Genomic DNA, 24,147 nt, shown 5'->3' on the forward strand with positions numbered 1-24,147 from the left:
TATTTATAAACTTGAACCCATATAATAAAACAGTTATTGACTGTTAAGCCATCGGATATGATGTGATATTCACGGAAGAGGGCATTACCTCTTCCAGTGAATTACCATAGCATATCCAGTGGCTCAATGGTCAATAATAATATAGTTTTCAAAACGAAATTAACATAAATAAATTGACAGAAAACTCAATAAAAGTAATGCTCTTTTTCACTCTAACTTTTAGAAAATTATTGTACTTATATAGCAGTCATAGATAATTATCACTCACACGGGTGTGTTAAATTTGCATATATATTATTTTTGTATGTGTATTTATTTTATGTAATAAGTTGCTTTGAAACAGACATAATATTTTGATGGCAAATTTATATTTATAGATGAATTTATTGATAATATTTCTTTAGTTCTAATATTTACGAGATTATCCCATTTTTGTTTTCATGCAAAAATATAGCCAAGGGAGACAAACAGATACTGATTAATTAAGTACGGCTGTTATATACATTCTTATTACAGAAGCATCGTGTTGACTTGTCAGGAAATTATCAGTAGCGCGGTACGGTGACCTCGGAAAAGGGCGCATAACATGCGAGATTGTCGGCTTATATGGAAATTCCAAATGAATTCATATTGTTGTTTGTTTTGATTGATAGAATCCTGTTGTACGGCCCTTTCAGTATTTCAATTATGTCAGGCAGGTAGACAAGCTTACTGCCGCTCATTGGCTGTTTTTTTATCAAAAATATAAGCATTCTTAATTTATTAAGACTTATTATACAGCCATTCTATTCAAACTTATTCTTTCTAAAATACGTGTAAAATAAAAGCTCAGTACATAATCCAGGATCGGGAACGGATTTAGCATCTTTTTGAGTGATCGTTCTCTAGTGTATACTGCTAGTTTCTATTTGGACCAACATTGCAAACTTTAATATATTTTTTATTGAATTTTAGGAAAGACAATATTGTGAACCAAGCCGCGAAACAAACGGCATCTGGACGAACATTCATCATGCTATATCGTTATGTCGTCATGTAAACGGAAGGGGCACCTGTCCGTGATGGCATGTTTAAAATTCATAATTTAGTCGTTTCTATTCAGGCTTTTTTCCCCGTCCTGTGCAACAAATAACAAATAACAGAAATATTTAAATGAAATGAGCCGCGCCTTGTGAAAACCAACATACGGTGGCTTTGCAGTCTGATCAGGATCCATGCTGTTCGCTAACGGTTTCTTAAATTGCAATAGGCTTTAAAAGCGAACAACATAGATCCTGACAAGACTGCGCAAGCTGGTCTGGATCAAAGCTAGTCGCAAAGCCACTATGTTGGTTTTTTCATGGCGCGGCTCAAATAACATATGTTAAAACAGGTAGAACGGTAACCATTTATGTAAAGGTTTTGACGTGTTTTGCAAACAGTACACGGCAGAATCTTAAAATTCATACTTAACATTTGAATTTTAAAATTCCGTTGTACTGCTTGCAAAAGACAAATAGCATATATATATAAACTGTCAACTTTTAGGACTGCCTACGTGGTCTGATTCACTGAGATATCTCACTGATGGAGGACTGTAAGTTCAAGCCCCGCTACCGAACATGGCTCTTTATGTGAGAACACTTGGTAGTTTGTGTCGGAGGTTAGGGGTTTAGTACTGGTCGTTCCCAGGAACAATGTTTAAGGAAACTACCCGCCATACTGTAGAAACGAGCGTTTAAAAACTTGATTCAGAAAATTAATCAACTTTTTTGACAGTCTTATTACTGTAGTACTTACTTAAATTCTATAAATCTGCCTTTAATTGTATCATTAATACAATTTAAACGAAATTCACATTCGGATAGAACTGTGCGGAAATGTTTGTATTTTGATTATCCATGCTTACCTAATGCAGCTGCAACGTTTATTAAATAGGGGTTCCGTTAAAACGCCATAGCATTTTAGATATTTAAAATGTAGTACACTATATAGACCATACTTAGTTTCGGAAAATAGGTTTTTTCCAGTAAAGTCTTTGTTTTGAGTTTAATGCCATTTTTTCAACAGTTTTTCAGTCATATAACGGCGGGCTGTTAACCTAACCAGTTTTCCTGGATTCTGTACCAGTACAAACCTGTTCTCCGCAAGTAACTGCCAACTTCCCACATGAATCAGAGGTGGAGGACTAATGATATCAGGCACAGTGTCGTTCATCAAATAGTCACGGAGAACATACGCCCCGTCCGAGGATCGAACTAGCGACCCCGAGATCCGTAGATCAACGCTCTTACCTATTGAGCTAAGCGGGCGGGCTTCAGTAAAGTCTTTTTCCGCATATTTTGCAACCATTGTCGACGATTCTTCTATTTTGCTTTTCTCTGTTTTATTATCACTCCCGACACTCCCTTTCTTCAAAAACTTAACTTTTTTAGCCTTCTGAACTGTCCGTATTTATCACAACTTTAGAGATTTTAGAGAGCAGCTGAGTTTGAAAAAGGTGCATGAAGTGGCTATTGAAATGAACATCAAGAACTTCTAGTAATTTAAAATATACGCACTTTTCAATGAAAATATTTTGGAATACTGCATGTTATGAAATGTGTAATATTTTTACGATTAGATTGAAATATTTAATTCATGTCTCATAACTGCTTGTTTATAGGTTTCCAGGTAGAATTATGACAAGCCATTTAAAATAAACACATGTAACGTTACATAACGATTACATGTCTTTTAACGACGCTGCAGTAGTCAAGTTCAAACGGTTTTACTACAAAAACGCTTCGGTGAACTTTTTTCTATTTTGGCACAGATATTAACAACATAATGAATTTTTCACATACAAAAATTTGGCAAAAATTCCACGGGCCAATTTTTTGCAAAATGGATCATAATCGATTTTCTTCCTGAATTTTCTTAAACAACCAAATGTCTGTTTTCGAACCTCCTTCGAAAATTCAGATAGAACATACCAGTTCATGTTAATAATCACTAAGAAATTGCTTTATTCTGTCGTTTGATATATAATCTAATGCATTGACGCCAACAATACGCTTGTAGTATCGAGTTTTATACTATTTTAGTGCTACCATTAGCGGACGTAAAAAGCGCGAAAACGGGTCATGTTTGCGACGTCATGGTAACGTCATACGCATGTTTACTGCTCTAAAAGATGATGATATCAATTGGAAATATCTTCAAGTTTATTTTGGTATATAAGACAATCATCAGATCTTAAATTTTGACAAAGTACCATTCCCCCTTAATTAAGACAAGCAAATTCGATAAATTGGTATCCCCCGCCGAAAGGGTCAGTGGTGAGGAACGGCAAAAAAAATATATCCAGCAAAAAGTTAAGATTGTTACCAAGAAGCAAGTAATTTCATTAGTCAAAATCAAATTAACAGAAAATGAATGTTTTTTGTTTGTTTGTTTTTGTTTTTTTTTTTGGGGGGGGGGGGGGGGGGGGGGGGGGTGAGGATACAAAAGTTTACATGCTGATTATAAATATTGATGGAAAACTAAACATGAAAAAAAAAAAATTGGGGAGGGGGGGGGGGGGTTGAGGGGGAGGGGGTGTGACCAAGGTAAGGTGGCGACCAGGTGTAGGTACACAACATCACATGTTTATAATAAATGTTCATGGAAAAGAATGAAAGAAGTATAATGAAATTCTTCCAATTGGTTGGTTTGTTATGTACAGATCTGTGGATTTTTAAACAATTAAAGGGCAATAACTATATGAAAAATTGACCAATGAAAAAAGAAAATGACGGGCATCATCAAAGTATGTTAGTTCATATTTATTTCAAGTTTGATGAAATTCTACCTGCTAGTAACTGAGAAATGGCTGTGGAGGGATATTTTTGTGCATTTTTCATTAAATCAAGGGCAATAACTCTGAGCGAAATTGACCAATCCAAAAAAAAAAAAAACTTGGCGTGCATCGCAGTATGTTGGTTCATGTTTGTTTCAAGTTTCATGAAATTCTATGAAGTAGTTACTGAGAAATGGCTGCGGACTGACGGACGGACAACGCCATTTCAATACCCCACTTTCGATTTCATCGGCAGGGGATAATTATATTTATTCAAAACCACTCATCCGTGACTTATTATGCACAGGTAAGACTAGCACGTTTTGCATGTGCACTGTACATGCGAGTTGTCAAATAATATAAAATTGATAAATTCGTGATCTCTAATAAAATACTGGCCGTCTGTGAATTTTGACTCGGAGGGTGGTGTTGTTTAATAAGACAAAATGAACAGTTTTTGTTAACCGATTTTTGTTAAGTTTTCCTTGTTTGTGTACCAGATAATGAATTTATGTAATCACATAAAAATAATGGAATTGTCATATAAAATAAAATTTTGTGACCCATTTTCTGAGTGGTGCGTTTTTAAAGTGTGGAGGTGTATGTTTTTGTCCTATATCCAGCATTCCAAATGTTTTCATCTGTTTCAGTTCCCTGTAACTAAATGGTCAATCATTCTAGCGTAAGCTGCAAATCAGTGTCTTAGCATTTTTTTAAAAAACAATTCTCATATATTTCAAATACATATGCTTAAATATACTACTCAACAAACTGTGTTAAACTATATGATCAGATGTGTATTTAAATGAAAGCTGTATATAATAAATGCAAAACGATTTAATATCTAATATTAACCGTAACTTCAACACTGAATCCTGCAAGAACGCAAGTACCAGAACTTAAGATATCATTATTTCTGTATATTTCATCATAAAAGAAATTGATACAAAATGAACATTTACTGCAGCAGAACCAATCTATACATGTAGCAGATAGTATGCAACGTCGGAGATAGATAGAAGTTCAATCTAGACTGACTAACACTGTGTTACAGCGGTGTTCACCATTGAAAATAGCCCATTTTAAACACAAGTATAAACAATGCATACTGCAAATGATTCCATGACCTCCAAGTCTTAAAAGCGCAACAAACAGCCAAAATAGACGTTTTTACACCAAATTCCCCTCTGCCGTAAACGGTATCCTATATTTTGACTCCTCAGCGGGATGGGCATCATTTAAAAATGCACTCTGCGGTAAGGTTTATCATGCGTGACTATACCCGGGTCCCTTTGGAGGGTCAGAACGTCGGTGTAGACGTACGGACAGACTTGAAACTTGCCAGGACTATCCCCAGATGATTGATGGTTTGGCGTGTGAGGTAAATCCGATCAAAATATTTTGTAAACACTTCGAATGGGGCCTTTAAATATGATTTTCACATCAATTTTAATAAACGTCCAATTTAAACAGCTGAATTCTTCTTTATTTCGCAAAATTGGTCACCAGGATTAATTACATAATATCTTAAGGCATTTACACGTATGCTTGCGCCAGAATATTTTCATGGAAAGTCGAAATGAAAAAATACAGCTTAAAAGACTAACACCACTACTCATCGTTATTGATTTCTGACCTCTGTGACAGCCGCATCCCTCGGCGTGGTGGGCATCAGGTTATAGGGTGTGGTTATGTAGGGTCAAAAACTAGGCCACTTGGTAAAATCAAATGAAAAGCTTGTTTATACTCTAGAGGCCACTTTTTTGCTTCAATCTTCACAAAACTTTTGTCAGAATGTTGTTTTCATGAAATCGTGGACTAGTTTTAATTTGGGTCATGTGGGGTCAAAAAACTAGGTCACTAGGTCAAATGAAAGAAAATGCTTGTTAGCTCATGAAACTTGGTCAGGATGATTACCTTGATGAACTCTAGGCCAGGTTCGAAAATGGGTCATCTGGGGTCAAAAACTAGGTCACTAGGTCAAATCAAAGAAAAGCCTTGTGTATGCGATAGAGGCTGTATTTTTCAATTGATCTTCATGGATCTTGGTCAGAATGATTACCTTGATGAAATCTAGGCCAACGTCGAAAAATGTGTCATCTGGGGTCAAAAACTAGGTCACTAGGTTAAATCAAAGAGAAACCTTGTGTATGCGATAGAGGCTGTATTTTTCAACTGATCTTCGTGAAATTTGGTCAGAATAATTATCTTGATGAAATCTAGGCCAAGTTTAAAAATGGGTTATCTAGGATCAAAGACTAGGTCACTAGGTCAAATCAAAGAAAAACCTTGTGTATGCGATAGAGGCTGTATTTTTTAATTGATTTTTATGAATTTTGGTCAGAATGATTGCTTTGATAAATTCTAGGTCAGGTTCGAATATGGGTCATCTAAGGTCAAAAACTAGGTCACTAGGTCAGATCAAAGAAAAACCTCGTGTATGCAATAGGGGCTGCATTTTATACTGCATCTTCATGAAATTTGATCCGAATGTTTGTCTTGATGAAGTCTGGGTCGTGTTAGAATATGGGTCATCTAGGGTCAAAATCTAGGTCGCCCAGTCAAATTAAAGAACAACCTTGTGTATGCAATAGGGGCTGCATTTTACACTGGATATTCATAAAATTTAGTCAGAATAATTGCCCTAATGAAATCTAGGTCAAGTCAGAATATGTCTCATCTGTGGTCAAAAACTAGGTCACTACAAAGAAAAACCTTGTGTATGCGATAGAGACCGTATTTTTCAATTGATTTTCATGAAATTTGGTCAGAATGATAGCCTTCGAATGTAGGTCATCTTGGCTCAAAAACCAGGTCACTAGGTCAAATGGAATAAAATACTTGTTTACACATTTTTGGTTCAATCTTCATGAAAATTAAACAGAATATATGTTTCCATGAAATCACTAGGTCAAACATATTTACACTGTTACTGTGTGTTTCTCAGGTGAGCGACCTAGGGCCATCTTGGCGCTCTTTTTTACACTCAGGCCACATTTTTTGGTCCAATCTTAATGAAAATTGGTCAGAATATTTGTCTCTATGAAATTTCGGACAGGTTAAAAATTAGCTCCGGTTGTGTAAAAACTAGGTTACTAGGTCAGATTGAAGAAAAAACACGAGAGGCCACATTTTTGCCCCAATCTTCATGAAACTTGGTCAGAATGTTTATGTCCTTGAAAACTCAGATGAGTTTGAAACTGCGTCATGTGGTGTCAAAAACTGGGTCACTAGGTCAAACATGTTTGTTATGGTGTGTTACTCTGGTGAGCGACCTAGGGCCATCATGGCCCTCTTGTTTTTTAAATTTGATAGTAAATATCTCATTCGGTATATCGCATGTTATCGTAGATCGATTCCCTATCAGTTTAAAGGTAGATTTTGGAATAAAAACAACAACTTCCCTTATTTGTACTGATGTGCAAGACGTTGCGATTGGGACAAGTTATGTAGACGCTTACTAAAACAAAATCCGAAGTCAGATGCTCTGAGCACGTGCCGGAAGGACATATTTTTTAATTCGACAGTATATATCTAATTCGGTATATCGCATGTTACCGTAGAGGGATCGATCCCCTATTATTAGCTCACCTGAGCAATGGTCGGGTGAGTTTTTCTGACCGCTCGATGTCCGGCATCTGTCGTCCGTCAACATTTAACTTGTGTATGCGATAGAGGCTGTATTTTTCAACTGATCTTCATGAAATTTGGTCTGAATGATTACCTTGATGAAATCTAGGCTGAGTTCGAAAATGGGTTATCTGGGATCAAAAACTAGGTCAACAGGTCACATCACGGAAAAACCTTGTGTATGCGATAGAGGCTGTATTTTTCAATTGATCTTCATGAAATTTGGTCAGAATAATAACCTTGATAAAATCTCGCCCAAGTTCGAAAATGGGTTATCTGGGGTTAAAAACTAGGTCACTAGGTCAAATCAAAGACAAACCTTGTGTATGCGATAGAGGCTGTATTTTTCAATTGATCTTCATGAATTATGGTCAGAATGATTGCATTGATGAAATCTAGGTCAAGTTAGATGATGGGTCATCTGGAGTAAAAAAACTAGGTCACTAGTTCAAATCAAAGAAAAACCTTGTGTATGCGATAGAGGCTGTATTTTTCAATTGATCTTCATTAAATTTGGTCAGTACGATTGCATTGATGAAATTTAGGTCAGGTTTGAATATGGGTCATCTGTGGTAAAAAAGTAGGTCACTAGGTCAACTCAAAGAAAAACACTGTGTATGCGATAGAAGCTGTATTTTTCAACTGATCTTCATAAAATTTGGTCAGAATGATGGCCTTGATGAAATCTAAGTCAAATTTGAATATGGGTCATCCACCTGGGGTCAAAAACTAGGTCACTAGGTCATATCAAATAAAATATTTGAGACCACATTTGTGGTCCAATTGTAATGAAAATTGGCCAGAAATCCCTAGATCAAACATGTTTACACTGTTATGGTGTGTTTCTCAGGTGAGCGACCTTGGGCCATCTTGGCCCTCTTGTTTTTAATACATATTACATAGCACAAAAATTTGAAATCCGATTGTAAAAAATGTACTATTTCTGTTCTCATCATATATACACAATAACACAAGTTAAAATTATATACTTCACATACAACATTCCTTCCATACCAGTGCTTAAACCGTCTTTGTGTCAGAGATACACATTTTTAGCATTTGCTGTTTCAACTGACAAATAATCCCTGAGAATTGTTAAAAACTTTGAATGGTGTTTTCAAGTTGATTTGTATCCTTTCTCCTATATGTTGATGTTTGGTCGAGCACAAATGATATACAATGCCTGGTCTAATATGAAATCCTCCCATTTCACATCACTGTAATACAGAAATTGTTAGGTTATCATTTTGATAGGTTTGTAATTATTTTATGTTGAAATTATTATTTACTTGCAATATTATTATTTACTTGCAATATTTAATAGAAACACCATTTGTAAGATGTCCAAAAGAAAGAGTTCTTAAATTAAAACCCACTATAAAATTATTTGCAAAAAAGGTAACTTTCTACGGCAAATTGCTATTAATTTAGGTTTAAGGTAAGATTTATTCAAAGTTGGCAAGATAGTAAACAAGTACAAACATAAACTCATGTGAGCTTTTGAGCCAACTACATTGTGGTCTGCTCTGCTGAGTTGTAATGCGAGGAAGTTGTCCAGCTGGTTTGTGGAAGTTTGGTGGTTTTATCCATATGCCAGCCCGTCTGAATTAATTCCAGAGGGGCATCTTCTGTCTTCCTCCACCATTAAAGCTAGTTCCTTAAATATGTTGGTATGACCTAAAACCCGTTGAAATATGTACCCCTGACTGTTATTAGATTCCATGACCAACTGGGTGAAAACACTGGCATGTAGATCAAGGATGTCCGAGTCTTTCACCATCTCTGTCCTGTAAGCACACGATAGAAGAATAGATGCATTTTGACTTGTCTTTCTGAAAATTATCTGGCAGTACACGTTCGAATTTGGTAATATTAAAAAAGAAATATTCCTGTTATGCCGACTGGAAAGTATAATCACTATAAAGTTGGTTTAAAGGAAACTGAGAGGGGTCTGTGTTCTTAATAACCTTGTTGTGAGATGTCCTCTGTGTTACATTATCTCCTGTGATGTGAAACCACTCATTTTATTAACTTATAATTGTCTTAAATACATTGACATCGATGACATCATATATCCATCAATGAATTGATAATATAGCTGGTGACAACTTTTGCAAATCGAAAAGAACAAGAAAAAATCGGTAAACCAATTGATGCTCCCCGAAGTATGACTATTGCATATTAAAAGCACAAAAGCAGGATTTGGCTTCTTAGTAGTGAAGCTTCCAAAGAAGCTTCTAAGAACTCCAGCAAGTAGTTGTTACTAGTAAAAGCACCCACAACTTATGCACTTCTCCTGGGAGTAAACTTCATTTGAAATTTCGTTGAATATCAGCCAGAGGTTGCTTAGGAATACTCTCGGCAAGGATGGTGCTATAGCTTACTAAAGTTGAATAATCAAAGGGCAATAACTCAGTGAAAAATCATCCGACCGGAACATGAAGGTAATATGCGCATCTCCTATTGGACATGAAGCTTCTTATGAAGTTTCGCTGAACGCCAGCGTGTGGTTGCTGAGGAATACACGAGACAAGAAATGATGTTATAGTGTAGAGACTTACCCTAAGCCTTCTTTAAACAAGAGGTACAATCTTTTTATATATGGTGAAATTGTTGAGTGAACATCGTCTGTTAATCCTAATCCTGTCCATGTTATATCAGTGCAAAGGAAAAGTAACCTATCTATGTTAAATGCTATGCATGATAAGACAGTCATGCATCTAACAGTCCTGAAATTGATTTCTTTGATTTTCTCATATTTCTTGATATTTTTCCCATACTTTGACGCATATATATGGGTAGTAGAGATTGTCCTCTTTCCAGCAGTAGCCTTTTCAGCATATTTTACTTTGTGAAATTCTGTGGGTTCTGACATTTTAGAGGTAAAAACTGCATAGTTTGCATGAGGTTCTAGGCTAATAGTCACCTTAATCTACCATAAAGTCTTAGCGAAGTTGTCTCCATATTTTCCAAAGATTTTATCCGGGATCATTTTTTTCAGCTCAAATAACTTTTTTCTCAAAAAATGATATTATAATATTTTTTCAGTCTACATACTTTGATGCAGTTAACTAACATATATCTAAAACAGATTGTTCCTACTTGAAGTTTGTATTTTTAGTTACACTGCATATATAGTGTACTAATGTTGAATTATCAAAGGGAAATAACTCGATGAAAAATCATCGACCTGAACATGGAGATAATTGTTGGCAAAGCATAAAAAGCAAGGCCAGTTGTATAAACTTACTTCAAGCTAGGCTTCTGACTTTCGAAATTTCTGTACCAATGTTTGAAGGTCTCTTTTACTTCATATTCCCTGATTCTGCCGTCGCCGTCGGTATCCATCTTGTTAAATATTGCCTTGGCTGCACACAGTTCCTTCTTGGTTAATAGATCAACCAAATCATACTGAAGGCAAAATATCAGTCATTTATCCAATAATTTATTTAGTCCCTCATTTGAGTGGAATTTTCATTTTGGAACAGGCCTATTTTATAGACCATTACTTTACAATGTACATGTACATGAGTGTATACCAAAATGTTCTTCATTATGTACACGTACATTGTGTATTTACCAAACTGCTCTTCGTAGTGTATATACTAAATTGCCCTTCATTATGTGCAAGCACGTGTGTAAATACCAAAGTTTTCTTTACAATGTCATATTTACATTATAATATACTATAAGGAACGGAGAGAAACTGTCAAGGTACCTGATTTTTTCCGTATTTTACATAAACAATAGACAATGAATGAATCGCTAGTTGTCCTAACAACACGAGAGTCATCTGTAGCTCCAAATGGTGCCAGCTTGGATAAAATCACCGGAAACGCCAAAGGCCGGTGTGCAAGAAGTCGTAATGTGGTTTATACCTGTTTAAACGCACAAAAATAGCATTTAGATCATTCTATTTTGCCTGATAGCCATTATATGGGTAGCATAAATGTTACCAGGAATAAGTGGTTTGCTTTCAAGTAGTATCAGAAAAATCAAAATACGTACATGTCAGGATTTCGCACTTTTCGACATAGAACAGTCAAAACACCCTGCCACATTTAATTGTGATTAGGCTTTCGATAAAATACAGTGCCTAGTTTGTATTTAAAATATTGCTAAATCAAGTGATAAATCATACATGCAGTCGTTTAAGTTCAGTTTTGATATTTTTCTTTTTGAAATTTTTACGTCCAATTTTGAAAGTTTTCGAACGACGCCATTTTTTTCTTTCTTTCTTCTTCTTTTTCTTTTTTTTTGAATGATGTCAGAACACGAAAAGGGTCGTCCTTGATATAATTACACCAATGTTGTTTATACAAAATAACCGCTTCTTTCTTTCCACTTCAATGTATAGTGAATGTAAATATGTAAATATTTCTTGCACACCGGACTGGCGTTCCGGTGATTTTACCCATGCCAGCAAAATCCATCTGGCACCCCTCAATCTTGCATACCAGACTGGGATTTCTGGTGATTTCACCGGTGCTGGAAAACTCCATCTTAGTGTAAGATGACTAGTGCCGTAAATGACGTTAACTAACTACATCTGTACAATAGCCTAGATTTGTGTAGTAATAATTATGTTTTAAGTAAAACGGAATAAAAATCAGATACCTTGATAGTTTCTCTTTGTTCCTTATAACATATTTCTCGATTCGAAAAACGTCATTTTACGGAAAAAATATAACGTTTCACTGTAGATGATAAAACAAAACTGGAACTATTACGTTGTTTCCGTCTTTGTAACGTCATGACATACTTCCTGTTTAAGGACGCAAAGTTCCCGCGCTTTGTTGATACGCCACTTTAAGAAAAAGGTGTTATAAGAAAATCATTTGTTTGAATCTAGTTTTACTATTATTTGTTGAATATGGCATGCAAGAAAAAGATTTAATATCCAGCTCTCGGGTAACCGTTTAAGCGGTAACTCGGCAGGGGCCTCGTTACCGCCGTAAACAGTTACCCTCGAGCCGGATATTCCCATCTGCACCTGTCACCAGTGAAAGAATTTTATATGACGTAATTATCACAGTAGATCTATAAAATTTAGTTTGCTGTATAATCTATGATACATTTTATCTCGTGCATAGAAACGTTATTTGACATGTTCCGCATAAAACCCATAGAAAAACAACTATCAAATATATGCATGAACTTACAGTTCAGTTTCAGTTTATTTCAATACAAGGCCCCATAAGGGCATCTGTATGACACACTAACAATTTCTACAAAACAGTCTCAAGACAGTTCAGACATATTTCAAACAGTAATTCTATCTGAGGGTGACTAGACGTGTAAATATGTGTAAATGTAAAGTTATATTATGTAGGTGGAAGTTATATTATGTAGGTGGAAGTTATATTATGTAATATCATGTAGGTGGAAGTTATATTATGTAGGTGGAAGTTATATTATGTAGATGGAAGTTATATTATGTAATGGAAGTTATATTATGTAGTGGAAGTTATATTATGTAGGTGGAAGTTATATTATGTAGATGGAAGTTATATCATGTAGGTGGAAGTTATATTATGTAATATCATGTAGGTGGAAGTTATATTATGTAGGTGGAAGTTATATTATGTAATGGAAGTTATCTTATGTAGTGGAAGTTATATTATGTAGGTTGAAGTTATATTATGTAGATGGAAGTTATATCATGTAGGTGGAAGTTATATTATGTAATATCATGTAGGTGGAAGTTATATTATGTAGGTGGAAGGTGGTAAAATTACTTTACCTTTTGCATCACATTTTTAACAAATAATGCAAGTTTTAACAAACAGTTCTAACAGACTATCAGATTTGAAAAGATACACTATTGCGCGTTCTTAGATCTCTTGGGATGTCTTTTTTTTCTTTCAGGAATAAAGTGTACACAATCAAAAATATCAAAGGCCTGAAGGGCCTGAGTCGGCTAATGATTGATGTACTGACAGTATAGTCTACCAGTTTCAGTTTGTTTTCAGTTTTTTTCCCCCAACTAAAGAGAGATTTTGTTACAATAAATGAAATGAACATTCGGTCGATGCCTAGTAAAACTTTGATTGACATTATACAAGTATTTAAACCCAATATATTTCTCTAAAATTGAAGAGTGGTTCGCAGAAATAAAAATGTTGAAAGTACAAACTACAATTTGACAGCTGACACTAAGATACTGCCCATGACTTTATATATTTTTCCAGTAAACATTTGCCTCCGGCATTGCCAAAAGAGGCAATTATCGGCTGGTATATATTCGCACATGATAAAATTTGAATATGACAATTTATAATTTAAAATTTTACAGCGCGGATTGCCACATACAATTTGTAACGGATGGACGAAAGAACTGATATTTACAGATATTATAAGGGGGCCTGGCGATAGCCTTTCATATGTTAGGTTTGTTCAATCATATTATAAGTGATGTAAAATTTAAAGTACACTTACTTTTGCGTTTAGAGATACATGTATGTAAATGTTGCTGAGTGTCAATATATAGTGTAACCGATATTAATAAATGCAGTTCTTTTTAGTTAAAACTATCATTTATTCTATTTCAGACTTGTTAACCCCAAAAAAAATCATGTCTGTTATCCCGAAGTCCATCCACATTCAATTATCCATTTTGATTCATGTAGACAGACGGCCCAACTGGGCAGAAAATTTTGAGCAATTTTTACGTGGTCGGTAGCAGGGTGGGGGTGTGGGGAGGGTGTTTCTTTCCGCTTTTAAATTGCAGTCAGATTTTGAAAATGGCATTTCGGCAGGTTTTAAAAGGGAAAATGTATCAAACTGTAAAGTGGCAATATGGGGGAAGGGTGTGGGAGGATACCCACTTTTTTGCAAGTAGGTTTGGGTATTACCACAAGAAAATTTTTGAATATGTAGACCCTTGATACAGCCTTTGGTGCGTTTTTAAAACTGAAAATCTTTGTTTCAATTTCAAAATATTACCTAGATTCTTTCTAGTATTACAATACCAAAGTATGACTGTCACTTCATCTTTTTACTTTTCAGATCATGCCTCAGGACTAGAAATGAGTCTGATATAGATTATATGTAGGTGTAAAAAATAAATCCCTTAGAATCATTTCTGTTACAATAATATCTACCATGTATGTTACTTGAATGTTAAAATTTCATAACACAGCTCGATATTTACCAATGATACGAAGAAATTTAGCAGCAATTGGCAGTATCTGACATTGAAGTTTACGGTTAAATTACTTCTTATTTAAATCTTTTTATAAAAAAAGTTGTTTCGTTTCGTCAAAGCAGCCAAACATAGACGATCTACTTTCGATTTCAAAAACTACAAAAAAATACAATTTAATGTTTCGCCGATTTTTTTATTTCCGAAAAATAAGAAATAAAATCATTTTTAATATAAATAGTACTAAACAAACCATAAATCTTCTTCTTCCGATAATTTATCCGTTTACTGACTGCAAAATCAACCCACGCAAGATCGTAGAAGCGTTGTTATAAACAGGTCACGCGGTTTGCCGACAAGTGTCCAGAATGTAGTAGGATTCATCCGCGAAGTCTCGGGGAAGAATTAACGTACGCACATATCTTTTTCAGGTCATTTAAAATGAAGCTGTCATAATTTAATTTCACGATGTGGAAACTCTTTTTAAGAGACATTCCAAGCTTTCAGAGGTACCCACTCAATAAAATAACTAGCAGTATGTTCTGGAACTATATTTTCTTTCGCTGGATGTTACGCCAAGTTTTGTAAGCCTGCGCAATTCATAAAAGCACAGCGCAATAAATTTGTTATTTGCGCAATGATTTTAAAGATTATTTTTTGAAACGACAGGGTAACAAAGGATAATTTGGATAATAAGTTAATGTCAGTTTTTATTTGAATTTACGAACATCATATTTGCTATTTTGTGACAAAAGGCATAAAATTTGTCACCAAAAATCATATGCGCAAATGTATTACCAAATCCCGCAGAATCGTTATGTGTGTTTATGCTTAATGAGTTACCGCGGAAGAAAATACGTGGCTTTATTTGAGTATTGCACAATTACAAGTCATAAATATGACAGATTACATCGTATACTGGTCATAGCAAATAGGATTGACATAAATGAACTTCATTGGATCAATGAACTCTTTGAAATTAGAGACAATCTAATGGAACTACATCACTTCGCTGTGTTGTGAGGCCATTTAAGAATGAGAAATCGAGCGATAGCAAGGACTCGTCAAACGCTTGACAGCGTTTAGCCGACTCAATAATGAAACATTTATTCCCTACAGAGTTATTATTACAGCTTTTAGCACAGTGTAAAGTCATGCTCGATTTGTTCACCTATCTTTATTCCGGGTGTTCATGAAGGAACAAGCACATGGGAATAGAGTAGATATGAACAGATCTCTCCCTAGATCTGTTTTGTTTTCAAATGTTGTAATTTAACTTCAGATACTTGTATAGATACACCAAATATAGATCAATAGGTGACTTTCTTCGAGTAAAGCGCAGCTGCACATGACATGATATAGATCTATTACGTTTTACACAAAGACATTTGCTAGAAATATTTTTCTTTTCGCCATTAAATCATCATTAAGCTAGCAGTCATGTCTGAAGGAATGAAGTACCTTGATTACGCCGATTTTTAATAGTCGTTGCTTGTGACTCTGCGGACGGACCGTCAGGGGAGGTAACTAGAGTCACGGATTTTGATTTACCCCATGCCAGATGACTCTCGTGCTGTTAATGACAACTAGTAGCGATTGATGCATTGGTTAGGCCTATATATTGTTTATGTAAAATACGAAAACATCAGGTAGCGTACAACTCTGTCTGAAGGATTGAAGTACCTCGATTACGCCGACTTTTAATAGTCGTTGCTTGTGACTATGTGGACGGACCGTCAGTGGAGGTAACTAGAGTCACGGATTTGGAGATGACTCTCGTGCTGTTAAAGACAACCAGTGGTGATTCATGCATTGATTATTTATTGTTTATTCCTTATAGATCTAGTAAATTTCTCGATTCAAAATACGTTATTTTTTGGTGAGAACATACATTACGCTACAAACGATTAAAGCACAGGTGCCAGTAAATCCTTTATAATGTTCTATAATCCTTTGAAAAGGATTTAATTACTAGCACCTGTGGATTAAAGGGGAACTTTGTTACTGTGCGTCGCTGAAATGTAATGACGTCACTCCTGCTTACAGACGTTAATTTCCCGCACATTGTGTACATACTCTACTATAAGAAAGAGTGCTACATTGAAAGTATTTCTGTTTGCTTAATTTATTTGTAAGATACGGCATGCAAGAAAAATAAACTGTCAAAATAAAAAGCTCTGTGCAAGAAAAAATATTAGTCATGTGTTGACGAATTGGATAGAAATATCCACTAGTCCCTCGGCCACCTGCGCCACACGTTAAATTACGTCATGCATATTGTAACAAACGATTATGTAATCAAATGTTTTGCAGCATATGCACGTCTTAAGTCTATGTTAAGTAAAGACTATTTTAACATACTTTGTTTTTATCAGCCGGATAAAGTTTACTTTCGTGGTTGACAAATTCCCACCAGTCCAGTTTTCCCTCTTTGTTCATGTCCATGTATTTGAATTTGCGTGAAAGTCTGTCCCGTTCTGCCGGTAATAGCTGGCCACGTTTGTTGGTCAGTGAACACCGGCGTGAAAAATGGTGAAGGTACTCCGTCAGTGAAATTTGTAAATCTGGAAAAATATGTAAGAACATCTTTATATTTGGTGAGCTTTAAAACTAACAAATTACTTGCGTAAATAAATGTATTTGTCAAAATTTAATTAAGGAAAATCACAGATACGGATTTTTTCATGTTCAAAATTCATCGTCCAAGTAAATTATTTCAAACTTGACACAAAATCCATTGTTTTGATGTCTATTAGATTGGACAGACATATTAAGAGAAATGTACATAAAGACGCTGTACCTTGATTGAAGTCTATTTTCTCGAATAAATATGTCATCGCCTTCACTTCTTCAGTCGTTAATAACAGCAAAATGTTTGCCTGAAATATATGCAAACTGGTCGTAGTGATATTGACAAGCAACAACGTGTATACAATCTTTTTTGAATTTCGTCTTCATGATATATTTGAACTTGTAAGCAATATACGTACGCAATGCGGACAGCTCCATCCGATATTGGACCTTGCTTTGTCTATGTTATGTTTGTCTGTATCTGTAAGATCTCCACATCTCATCAGACAATCTTTATGGAAGACATCATCACACACTCGACATGGTACTGCCTCGTGCTCGTGGAACACGGCAAACACGTGCTCACATATCGCACATTTAGTATTTGAAGGTATCTCATACTGGAAAGAAAGATAAATTGTTGAGCGACTGTAGCGATTTTTGATATCCAAAGAAATTGTGCGTGTGTTTAGTGCACTCGTCAAATACACAGACTTAATCTATTGCAGTAACGTATCATGAAGTCTACATTTAAAACATTTCCATCTTTAACTGTAGAACCCGGTTCCAGCTACAATGTTCGGATATGGTTTAAAAAAAGAAGATATACCTTAACATATGTCGGCACGTCCGGGTTCGGTATTTTACGGGTTGACTGTACGGGTGACCTTGGTCGGATTGTAGATATGCTAGGACTTTCTGTAATGGTATAGTCCTCTAGTTTCCTCAACAGCTCATCCTTGTCGTTCTCCATTTGTGTCTTCATTCTCCTCATAAAACTGTCATGTAAATCGTACTTACGTAAGTCTTTTACGTATACACATTGTACACTTTAATTAAAATAGAAATACATTTTTATGATGCGTACTTTCAACCTTCTGTAGTTTTTTCCCCTACCCTTACAGAAGAAAAAGGCCTGCTGCATACTCTTGCTGTGTACATACAGCGTATATGATGCGTACATGATGTGTACTGAAATCAAGGGCTTTAAATAGTACGCAGGATATACACCGCACATACACCGATAGTACATTTGTAGTACACTTTTGACATGCAAATGAGCTCTGTCGCGTACTACTTGCTGCGTACATGCTGTGGACTACATAGTACACAGGATGTACACTGGAGGAATTTAGTATGCGGGAAATAGTAAGCAGCATGTATGCGGCACATAAACTTTTCACATGCAAGGGGCCTCCGTGGCCGAGTGGTTAGAGTCGTTGACTTCAAACCATTTGCCCCTCATCGATGTGGGTTCGAAACTTCATTTGGGGCGTAGAATTCTTCACGTGAGGAAGCCATCCAGCTGGCTTACGGAAGGTCGGTGGTTCTACCCAGGTGCCCGCTCATGATGAAATAGTGCACGGAGGGGCACCTGGGGTCTTCCTCCACTATTAAAGCTGGAAAGTCGCCATATGACCTGAAATTGTGTCGGTGCGACGTTAAACCCAACAAAATAAATAAATAAATTTCACATGCAAATGAGCCTGCGGTGTACTACCCCTGCGGCGTACATGCTGTGTACTCCTGGCCCGAGTCCTGCGGCGTACATGCTGTACGTGTACTCTTGTGGCGAAACTGCTGTGATAATGTAAATTCCTTACCCCACCAACTTTCGTATGCAAATGCTGATCATTTGGACAGAAAAAAACAGAAAAGAAGATAAGTGACATGCATCAGTAAGTATTTACCCTTACCAAAATAATGTAGATTGATGTTATCAAATAAATTAGTATGCTTTTCTTCATCCACTTTTCAATGAAATAAATCAATTTTTGTAGCATGTAATTTGGTAAACATTTGAAGAAAATGGCGTAACTGCATCAAGGGGAAACAACTTTAACGCGGGGGCACGGGGCACGGATTAAAACGCAGACGAATAACGCAGACAATATAGATATAGAGGGAAAACGCAGACGGGTAGTGTGAAAACGCAGACAATATACAACATATAGGAGAAACTATAACGCAGCTGATGCAATGCATTTCAACAGGTTATTATCAAAGTAAATTAGACATTTTGAATTGGTATTTACCAAAATAAAGAACTACAAATAGGGTAAAATGGGGTAACTGGGACACTTAAAGAATCACTGTTGAGTAATATTTTAGAAAGACAAAATATATACTTGATTTATTGATATTTCAGTATGCGCAACCTATATAATATATGACGAATATAAACTTTTACAAATACCTGATAACCTGTGACTAACTATAAATTAATTAAACATTGGTCAAGTGTCCCAAGTTACCCCACCCAGTTGGGGTAACTTGGGACATTTTAGTTTTATTAGAATTTATGTATATTACAGTCGCATTTATGACAAATGAAACCATTCATGTCCACAGATCAAAAACGAATTCTAAACTGAAAATATAGCTCTGTATTAATTACAATTTATGACTGTTTTGTAAAACAAGGATGCATAAAGAAATCAATATGTCCAAGTTTTGCCTAAATTATGTCATTATTTGTTTCAATATATGCTTATTATATAAATCGTTTAAAATAGAAAAATGTTATAAGTGTAATAACTATGTATGAATTAAACATAAACTTGACATAATCCATTATGTACTTATATATGTGATTTTTAACTTGAAACTGATCAAAATTTTAAACAGTCTTAAAACATAGATTTTATCAAATATTAACGGGACAATTAAAATGTGTTTCTTTTTTCACAAAGAAATAAGGACATTAACTAGCTTTTTGCATACAGGAAGACTCGGGAGGAGGGGATGAAATGTGAGGGGAATGAAGGCAGGGTTAAGGAGATCTAGACGGACACATGGCATACGCTCTCGGAAACTATTGGCAAACTGTACCTGAAATGTGTTGTCTGGCCAATATTTGGTGTTTGCTTTAGCCTGAATATTACTATGTTGGCTTGACTGTCGGTTGGTTCCTGCGCTTCACCTAGTATAAATACTACTTATTAATATAAGATTTAACGACAGTTTCTTTAAACATGAAAGAAATATCAGTATTAGCCTATTAGACTATCAAAAATTCTAAACTCACCAGATTTTACGCGGAATGAGTGGGAGGGGTTCACGGAACGATCTCCCTTTAAATAAACGTATGTGACTAAACAGTGACTTAGATCATGTAAACTTGGTATCGGGTAGAAAATTCAGTAGTTGCACCAGAGTTAAGCTAATATATATTATGACCACGCCTGTGAACTAGTGGTATACTTACAAAATATCAGAGTTTCGTCATTACTAGACTTTCTTTCCTATTTTCATTTCATTTGTGGAAAAAGATTAAAAGTTGACAATTTATAGTGGTTATGTCCAGTTATGTACAACTTTTATGTACTGTCCATTGGAGCATATCCCCATTTTCTTCCAGCATCCAGTTCGTTCAAAAATAAAATCATGGAGAACTTTGTTCTTAATGACAGTGTCCAACTTGCCCCAATACATTAGGTAAGTGGGACACTTTTGAAAAGGAACGTTCAAAAATAAAGTATGTTGTAATTTTCTCAAAAACAAATCCCATTGTATGAAATAGTAATGTGATACCTACAGTTTTGCAACTCTTCCCATAACTGAAGGTATCAACACATACTAATATAAATATTTTGGAAATGCCATATTTCACAAACAAGCACCTGTTTTATAACGTCGTTGTCTGACGTCAACGCAACGGTTCATGACAGGCCACTTTATTATTCAAAATGAAAGTCAATAAAACAAAATCATTATACTTTTTTATAGAATTTTAAAAAAATAATGGCATGTCCTTGATTTGCAATGATACATAATACGCTTCAATATTTCAAACAAGTTAAATGCGATATTTTGTGTATACGAGAACCAGCTTCTTGCGTCAAAATTGACGTCACATTTATGATCAAGCCGTTACGGTACCGAAATTAAATATCTTTATTGATATACCGACCACATATAAGCAAATACATCTATAAAGTCAGACGACTATTTCTACTGTGCGTTTCACTAGACAGGAACATAACGAGAATATTTTAATGCACCATCTGAAAAAATAGGCATAATTATTTACAGCGTGTAATTTTATGTTTTCTTATTTTTATTTAATTAGTAATACTCTCAACATATGTCTAAGAAAATCGATTCTTAAAATATTTTCCAATCCATCGGCAGAAAAGTTTTGTCATATTAGGCTTTAACACTGAATGTCTTTTTTCAACATATGATCTTATTTAGGGAACGTAACCAATATTTACCCCAATTTACTGAAAAGTGTAAAGTGTCCCAGTTTCCCCATTGTCCCAGTTACCCCATTTTACCCTATAAAATGTATTCTATACTTATTTGGCATGAACGTCAATTTTACATAGGTCTTATTTTTGCTTTTTAATTAGATACTCGATATTGTGTAGAGTTATTAAGAAATTAAATCAATAAGTTAGCGGTAAACATAAAAGATTTCAGCATTTCTTACAACTTCCTTGATAAATTAGAACGTCATTTCAAAAGAAGGACATGTTTATAATAATTTATACCTTAACTGCATTTCAGATCAGAAGAACAGAACATCTCTTTTCCAAGTCATTAAATTCAATAGTAGAATGTTAACAGATCAAGCAACAAACTTGTTGTATTATTATTATTATTGATGCCTTTGATCACCCAATAATTACAATATACATAACTGGCTTATTTTCATAACTTCAACATCGTATTGAGTAACTTTCTTTACCGAAGCTTTTGTAAAGTTTTGCAACCTGATAATTAATGCAAATATATATGTCATGCATTTCTATTTTCATTTATAACTGAAAAAAAAAATATAATCATATAATCACAAAAATGCACTAATCCTTTTATCACCTCATTAAAGGACGGAGACGATCGAAACACAGTGGCACGCGTTTGTGTCTCGATCATTTTATGTCTGTCATAAAAGAGCTATACCGGTAATATCAAAGTAATATAGGTTTTGACTGATTAAAAATGTAATAGCGCTTGACTTTTTTGACTTGACAAAAATGATAATAAATTAATAAAAAGAAATAAGAAAGAAGCGGAAAATGAATACTATAGTCTATAGGATACCCACTCTACATATCATTTATATATTTATTTATTGAATTATGTTTTGTATCAAATAATCATACTATACTTCAAAAACAAACTGCCAAACTGCCACTTATCTTATTGAAATAATATATCTTTATTTGGGTCTTTGGTTCTTTGTTTTTACCTTTTTTACCAATTTGAAATTTAGCAGAAACGATCAGCGACCGTCTCGTCGCCAAAAAAAGTGTAAAAGTTCATTTCACTATTTCACTTCTAACTAATGTAAACGTGGGTAGTCTTAATCTGAATATCATTAAAAGAAAAACAGACTTTGATCAATACCATAAATATATAGTAATTTGGGTGACATATTTTTCAAATGTACTAGATTTATTTTACAGATAAATCAGATATCTGCCGGGACATTTTTTTTCTTCATATTCCGTTTTTCTACGAAGATTTTACTTTTTTTTTTTAAATGATTATCATACTATGATAACTTTACTGGTGTCTTCTGTACATTTTTCCGGAAAGTATGCATAGGTCTGGAATAAATTGATTCTGTTCTGTTAAAAAAAATCAATTATGAATTAGTAGGATACATCTAATTTGTCTTAACTTGTTATTCTTCGTAATCCCATTATCTTCAGGCCATTCGCACCTTTTTTCAGATCTTGGCGGACAAAGACTTTCACAGTAGGGTCCCAATAAACAGGAGTCATTGTTTATTGGAAAGTCGGTCTACTTTATATTATACCAATAAGTGAGAAGAGGAGACAGTTGATTTTATAAAATTATGAATAAATAAATTTTGTTAGAAAACACTTTTAAAATAGATATGCGATTACTTTGAAAATTGTGCACATATTTAAATGTGATATTCAAGAAAAGTGTGACATTTATTTTCAGATAACTACTGGATGTATGTGTTTTTTTGTTTGTTTTATTTTGGTGCTCTGTGCTTCGTGAAAGAGCTACCGATTTTTTTTAAAATTTGATCCTATCACATTATATACCACCATCACTTATAACAACAACAACAATAAAAAAAATGATGACTGTGCATTTAAGAGAAAATCAGTTTCTTTTCCCATTCTTTTTGTATTGTGCATTTATAAATGTAATGGTAAGATCAAATTCGCAGTTACAACATGTTTCATTTGCTTTAATGACATAAGCAGATATTTTCAATGCAAAGGTCGCAGAAGTCATGGTTATGATGTTTTAACTATGGCGATGATGATTATGACGATGATGATACTTAGAAAATGCTGATAGTCCGCAGACAAAAAAGTTTGAATTACGTATGTGAGATGAAAACGCAGACACTGTATTACTGGCGATTATAAGTTAGGAAACGCAGATAAATACGTTTATTTAAAGAAAATGCAGACGACAGAGTCGTAGTATGTATGTGAAAACGCAGACAGTGACACCATATAATGCAGACAATATAGTTTGGCGGTTGTATGTTAGAAAACGCAGACAATATAGTTATATAGGGAAAACGCAGACGATAGAGTATGTTCATATACAGGTAAGTAGGTAAGTGCGTAAGTAAATGTTTAATATAAGTTAGAAAACGCAAACGATATAGTTACATAGTGAAAACGCAGACGATATGCATAGAGTATGTGCATATATAAGTAAGTAAGTAAGTGAGTAAGTAAATGTTTTTATGTAATTTAGAAAACGCAGGCGATATAGTTACATAGTGAAAACGCAGACGATAGAGTATGTGCATATATAAGTAAGTACCGGTAAGTAAGTG

The 24,147-nt window shown here is 34.8% G+C and overlaps 1 protein-coding gene across 1 annotated transcript; it reads right to left on the bottom strand.

Moving 5' to 3' along the window:
• Window positions 1–4,423: 4,423 nt before the first annotated feature.
• On the bottom strand, window positions 4,424–19,192 carry LOC123523444 (PHD finger protein 24-like). Its single transcript, XM_045301122.2, has 8 exons — window positions 19,061–19,192; window positions 17,974–18,142; window positions 17,564–17,764; window positions 17,374–17,452; window positions 16,935–17,137; window positions 10,680–10,840; window positions 9,130–9,216; window positions 4,424–8,646 (listed from the first exon to the last, which is right to left on the bottom strand). Exons 2-8 carry the CDS (start codon window positions 18,136–18,138, stop codon window positions 8,571–8,573), a joined length of 972 nt encoding a protein of 323 aa, XP_045157057.2. The 5' UTR covers window positions 18,139–18,142; window positions 19,061–19,192; the 3' UTR covers window positions 4,424–8,570.
• Between the last annotated feature and the right edge of the window lie 4,955 nt (window positions 19,193–24,147).

The sequence above is a fragment of the Mercenaria mercenaria genome, chromosome 3, assembly GCF_021730395.1.
Source record: "Mercenaria mercenaria strain notata chromosome 3, MADL_Memer_1, whole genome shotgun sequence".
Taxonomy (NCBI): domain Eukaryota; kingdom Metazoa; phylum Mollusca; class Bivalvia; order Venerida; family Veneridae; genus Mercenaria; species Mercenaria mercenaria.